Source organism: Orycteropus afer, unplaced genomic scaffold (assembly GCF_000298275.1).
Source record: "Orycteropus afer afer isolate SDZICR_OR568_19922 unplaced genomic scaffold, OryAfe1.0 scaffold00017, whole genome shotgun sequence".
Classification (NCBI taxonomy): domain Eukaryota; kingdom Metazoa; phylum Chordata; class Mammalia; order Tubulidentata; family Orycteropodidae; genus Orycteropus; species Orycteropus afer.
In genome coordinates this window covers 932483-938609 of record NW_006921604.1, presented here as the reverse complement: position 1 = coordinate 938609, position 6127 = coordinate 932483, and the positions used below count along the sequence as shown (strand labels likewise).

The following is a 6127-nucleotide window of genomic DNA, read 5'->3' as shown; positions in this document are numbered from 1 at the left end:
GGGCTTGATTTTCAATGTGGTCTTCTTCCCAGGAACTCAGTGATGGGGAAATAGAAATCTCAATTTGGGGGAAATTGCTCAGGGCTAAAGGGAGGGAATCCATTACAACACTGCTGTTGCAACACTCAGCAGGGTTGAAAGTGACAAAAGTGAGGGCATCTATTTTTGGCAATGGACATTTCCGTTTCTCAAAGCAGGACAGGGCGGTAGAATCCTGGTTTGGGTGAGCAGCTACTTTCTTTATAAGCAGCTCTTCTTGGCCGGACATGGCAGTCTCCTTAGTCTCACCGTGGCCACAGGATGGAGATCTTCAGGTGTTCTCTCAGCTACCTAATCTCTCTGGTCCTTTTTCTGTTTCATTCAGAGGCTGCCGGCAGTCCTACCCGAGGAAGATTCAACCAGATGGAAACCTTCAAGTAAGGCTGACCCTGAGAAGGTGGGAGTGGATGACTGGAAAAGGGGGACATGTCACAGATGTCCAGGGCTGCTGGGCTGTGCAGGTTTTCAGACCAGTTTTGGGCTGGAAAGGGGGGACCTGTGATTCCAGGGAGAGACTGCCACATAAACAGTTTTCAGGGCTTGTCTTTCAAAATAAATATCCTAGCTGTGTAAGGCTCAGAGAAGGCTTGGATTACTTTCCCAGGGACTCTGACAACTCAGCAAGTAATTGACACAAGCCAGGAAATTGTGTTGGAACCAGCGTCAGGCAGTGTGTGCTGGGTGAAGAAGGAAAGAGAGGTACAGCAGGCAGTCCGATGTGCCAGACAGGTTTCTAGGCGATGCCTATCTGATGTTGACATGATGGAGTATCCCACTCATCTCGGGCCTCAGGTTCCTCATCTCTGAAATGAGGTTAATAATATTCTCCCTGCCTGCTTCACAGGGTGTTTGAAGAGTAAATGTCAGATAATAGTACAAGCGTGTTATGTGAATTGAAAAGTACTTGAAAATGACTAGGATTTTTAAAATTGGATCAGGGGCTTGGTCAGATGCCACCAACACTTATAGAAATGACAGACTGTGATGTTGATGTAAAAGGAGTGCTGGCTGTGTGCCCTCCCTGCCCTGTGACATCCCAGGAGTGAAGTGTCAGAATGAATGACTAAGTGACGTCACCCTTTCTCTCTGCCTGAGGCCCGGACTCTGTGAGTGTGTAAGTGTGTTTGCATGTGTGCTTGGACAAGCCCCTTCCCCTTTCCTCACATGGCCTTAGCCCTGAGGAACTGCTGCTTCACAAGGTTTTATCCAGGGCTTGTGGAACTGATCCAGTCCTGGCTGACAAAATGAAATTGGGGGACAGACCCAAATTTTTAAAATTTGGCTGAAGCTGAGTGGTAACTGAAAGGAGAGAAATTATGGATTAAAGTCCTGGAATGGGAGACTAAGAAGAGGCAAGATTGTTGTTGTTGTTGTTGTTATTTGACGTCAAGTTGGACCAGACTCATAGTGACCCCTCCTTGGGTTTCTGAGGCAGTATCACTACGGAAGTAGATTGTCCAACTTTTCTTCCGAAGAGTGGCTGGTGGGTTTGAACCGCCAGGCTTCTGGTTAGCAGTCGAGTGCCTTAGGTACTATGCCACCAGAGCTTTTTGAAGAGGAAATAGTGAGCCCTTTTAAGAGCCTGATGCAGGAGATCAGATTATTGCCTGAACTGTGGAGAGCAGCATATATTCGTTAAGTGTACAGATGGCCACCAGCCATTGGTTGTTTCTGACTCCGTTTGTCAAGATCTGCCTTTGTTTTCTGAGATTGAGATTAAGTTTGAAGCAGGATATCAACCTGTAATTTTTCCCATTCTAGTTATAGTACCAGTTCATTCAAATTTTACTAATTAGGGTCCATTCCAGCTTTGCTTCATTGGCCATGACTTATCTGGGAAGAATAAGTTTGAAGCCCTGGTTTTATCACCTGCTGCCTCTTATCTCTATCCTTTTGCTTTCTAGAATCTGGGATGTTAACCAGAAACTCTTCTACCTGAGTAATAAGCAGCTAGTTGCTGGATACTTACAAGCACCAAATGCTAAATTGGAAGGTGAGTGGTTGCCAAGAAAGGTGGTGTTGTGTGTGTACCAGGTCCCTTTGCTTCTGAGTCTGCAGTATTGTGGCCTGCCCCCAAAACCTTAGATGCAATGTTACAGTCTCTGTTTGGTCCTTGTACTGAACTTGGAGCCCATGAGGCCTGGCTGCTGGAGGGCATATGTGAGCCTCAAAAGGATAGGACAGATGGAGTCTAGATCTGGAGCCTCCACTCACAGGCACAGTGGTCCCAGCACCACAGATGGGAGAGGCCAGGGACCAGAAGGTAAGAGTTACTCTTACCTTCTTCCTGTGCCTATTAAGTCTCCCATGTTCCTGTATACTTCAAACCCCAATCTTAACCCCAAATTAATACATCATATGCAGGGCTAGGATATGATGCTTATTCATGGACAGCACATTCAGTCATACTCTGGCCTATACTCTAAACAAGCTGGCCAGACTTGAACAAGCTTCGTCCATTCCATTCCTCGTCAACCCTTTAGTAAAATGAGGGCAGTCAGGTGATGTGATCTGAGATTCCTGCAACACTGGCATTCTAGGATGTTTTCACATCCCTGGTAGATGACTTGTAATGAGGAATGTTATTACCTCCATCTCCTCATCCTCCAAACCCCCTTGTTTTGTCCCCTGTCTGGCTTCAAAAAAGATCAAGACCTACTTTTCTGCCCCTCTTGTAATTCTCCTAAAGAAACACTCTGAAGCACAGAGAAGCTGAGAATGTTCTCCCACATGAGGGCATGAAGACCACAGAGGGGAAGAGATAGATCCAAAGTCACCCAGGCTTCTGAGGATCAAACTTAAGGCCCCACTCATGACTATGTGCTATTTTCCTTGCTCCATGGGCAGCATACCTGTTGACCTGGACACAGGTATCCTGCAAAGTGAGGGAAGGACAAAAAGCACGTGTAGCAGAGCCTAGGAGACAATTCTTGAGGAATAAGTGGACAATGTGCTTGGCTTGATCTTCAATTTAGTTGGAGACCAGGAAGACAGTGCTTAGCTGCCTTTCTGATGTTGAGGTTTTAAATGCAGAGACAGAAAAACAACCTAGGGAAGGTGCAGGCTGCCATCTCTTCACAGTTATGTTTCCTTTCTTCTCTACTTCCTGACCATCCCCTCTGCTCTTCTCCAGAGAAGATAAAAGTGAAGTACACCGAGTCTCATGATGATATGTTCCTGGGGATCCACAAAAAGCAACTCTGGCTTGCCTGTGTCAAGTCTGGTGATAAGGTCACACTCCAGTTGGAGGTAAGGACCTATTTCAGATATCAGACCACCACAAAAGCCCAGTGATTTAAAACAACCACAGATTAATTATTCTCATGATTCTGTGGGTGGACTAGGATTACCTGGGCAGTTTTGTTCCACATGATAGAGTTGGTGTCACTCCTGGGCTGCACTGATCAGGTTTTTGACTGGGGCTGGTTGTGTCTAAGATGCCTTCTAATCCTCTAGGCTCTCAGTCTATGTGACCTCTCATCATTCAGTAGTCAGTCTGGGGTTTCTTACAGGATGGTGACATTCCAAAAGGACACACTTCCATGTGCAAAGTGTTTATTAAACATCTGCTTGCACCACAATGCTAATATCCTACTGGCCAAAGCCAGTCAAATGATTAAGTCTAAAGTCAATAAGGGAGGACTACACAGGGAGTGAACATTGGGAGGTTCCAGTCACTAGGAGTCACCAATGTAACAGTCTACCATGGAACCTTACTCGTTGTGCTCCACACCCCTGTTTCAGTACCCCCCCCCACCAGGAAGTCAAGATGGGCCTGTACTCTTCTGGCAAACTCAACCACAGGACCTTTCTCTTTCAACTATTATCTACCCAAAATTAGTTGGGTGCCAATTCAGGGTCCTGTGCTCCTTGTTGTTGTTGTTATGTGCCGTCGAGTTGGACCCAACTCATAGTGACCCCTCCTTGGGTTTCCAAGGCAGTATGTGCTCCTTAATCCCATGCAATATTAGTGGCTGCCCAGTGCTGGGAAAAGATCATTTTGTGTCAGTGTTTTGTTGGACTAAACCCAAATCTGAGTGCCCATAATAGTAGCATTGTCACTACCTTCCACCAGTGGACAGGGGCACTCTTTTGGAGGGTGTCAATCTGCCCTGTGTGGAGTATGGACAACCAGGAAATTGTGTGTACCATGTCAAAGGAGCTGCAATACACTGCCCACCTCCTCCATCTACCCCTGTCCTCTGAGGCTCAGATCCTGACAGAGCAGCAGCCCCTACCGGTCTGCTCTGTTGATGGTATCAGATGTTTACCAAACTTATTGACTCATGGCCATAGTGACCAGACTTCCAAAGTCAAGATATGACAATAGACAGTTCTTTGTGTTATTTTTTTTTCCTGGGATATGGGGGCATATGTTCTTACTGTGGCTTCGAGGACTCGGCCCTTCTCTAGTGGCCAAATAGCCATATTGTAGGTAGAGTAATCAGGATGGGCCCTCACAGATCCTCAGCTCTCACCTACTCCTGTCTTGGCTTCCAGGAAGTTAACATCACTGACCTGGGTAGGAACAAGGAGAAAGCCAAGCGCTTTACCTTCCACCGCTCACACAATGGCACCACCAGCAGCTTTGAGTCAGCTGCCAACCCCGGCTGGTTCCTCTGCACAGAGTCTGAAGGGGATGGACCTGTCAGCCTCACCAACAAGCCCAGAGATGTCACCAAGGTCACCCAGTTCTACTTCCAAGTGGTAGCATAATGCTGCCCATACCTCCCCTTCACTCCACTCCCAGCTCATGGATGGCTCTGGGGGCTGCCTCCACACTCCTGCTTGGGGTGTCCTGTCTATCGTGGTGCAGGGACTCACCTTTGGAAGGAGGTCCAGAGCCCTGATAACTGGACTCTCTCTCCAGCCTCCTCAGCTAACCCACCCTCCATGCTACCTCCAGAATGGTCTTTCTAAAATGTAAATAATTGGATCCTAACACTCCTCTGTCAAAGTCTTTCAGTGTCACCTATGCCTCTGGCATAAAACTCTAACTTTTTCACCTGAGCCCTGGCCACCTGCTCAGCCTGGGCACCCTTCGCTCTTCTTCCCCAACTCCTCCTCACCCACCACGTGTCCATGCTCCAGATGAACCCTGTCACTCTCTGATCCCCACCAAATATCTCCTCCAACCTCTTTTGCAAGTTGATGCTAGTCCATGACAAATTTTTTTTAAGGTCTATGGCAAAATAGAAAATGAGGATTTGGTGATAATTTTTATGAAACTAGCTTCATTCGCTAAGAAGAAGGATCATGTATTTGGAAATTATGTCCTTTCTGAGAAGACGTAGCAGTAGAGAATTAACATGTTCTTGCATTTGTGAAATGATGGTGGAAGTAGATGATGGTGCTTATTTTCCGTTTTCTTTCATTTATTTTTGTAATGTCGCAGTATGTGAAAGTTAAAAGTAGGTATAATATGTTGGCTTCTTAATTTTAAAACTTTTTTTGTTTCTGAAATGTTCCTGTAAGTCTGGGCCCTGCTATTCGGGACCTTAAGCACCATCACCTCTGGGGGCCTTTACAGCTGCCAGGAATGCCTTCCTCTCCCCATCTCTGCCCTAATTCCTAATTCCTCAGACCCAGAACAAGTGTGACTCCCCTAGGAGGCCTTTTCTGAAGTCCCAGGAGGGATGAGTTGCTACTTGATTATTTTGACACTTCTGAGACTTGTATGAAAAGCGGGCATGCCTCTGTCTCCAGCTTCTGACTGTGAATTCCTGAAGGCAAGCAATGTGTCTTGTATGTGTCTGAGGTCATGTAGGGTCAAGCACATGGCCTGGCTCTCAGTAGATGCTTAATGAAAACATATTGTGTGAGTTGAGGGGAAGGTTTCCTACTCCCTGTGACTTATGCTCCTTTTTACAATAAAGCCTTGAAAATTCACCTACTTGGTTGATTGTGTCCATGGCCTTGCCAAATCTGGGACATAGAGAGCTGGGGAGATGAAGCCAGCAAACTTCCTCTCCTCTGAGACTCCTTTCCCTCCTTGGGCCTCTCTCCTTGGATAACATGAACACAGAGTTCCTTGCCAAGAATGTGTGAAACAGCTTTGTTCACAATAGCCAACATTTGGAAACACCCA

At 46.5% G+C, this 6127-nt stretch overlaps 1 protein-coding gene across 1 annotated transcript; it reads left to right on the top strand.

Annotated features, from left to right (window-relative positions):
• The first annotated feature begins 266 nt into the window (after nucleotides 1-266).
• On the top strand, nucleotides 267-4755 carry LOC103213762 (interleukin-1 receptor antagonist protein). Its single transcript, XM_007959507.2, is given in 5 exon segments — nucleotides 267-317; nucleotides 319-416; nucleotides 1944-2032; nucleotides 3173-3288; nucleotides 4540-4755. Coding segments are annotated over 5 exon segments (570 nt in total).
• Nucleotides 4756-6127: the final 1372 nt, after the last annotated feature.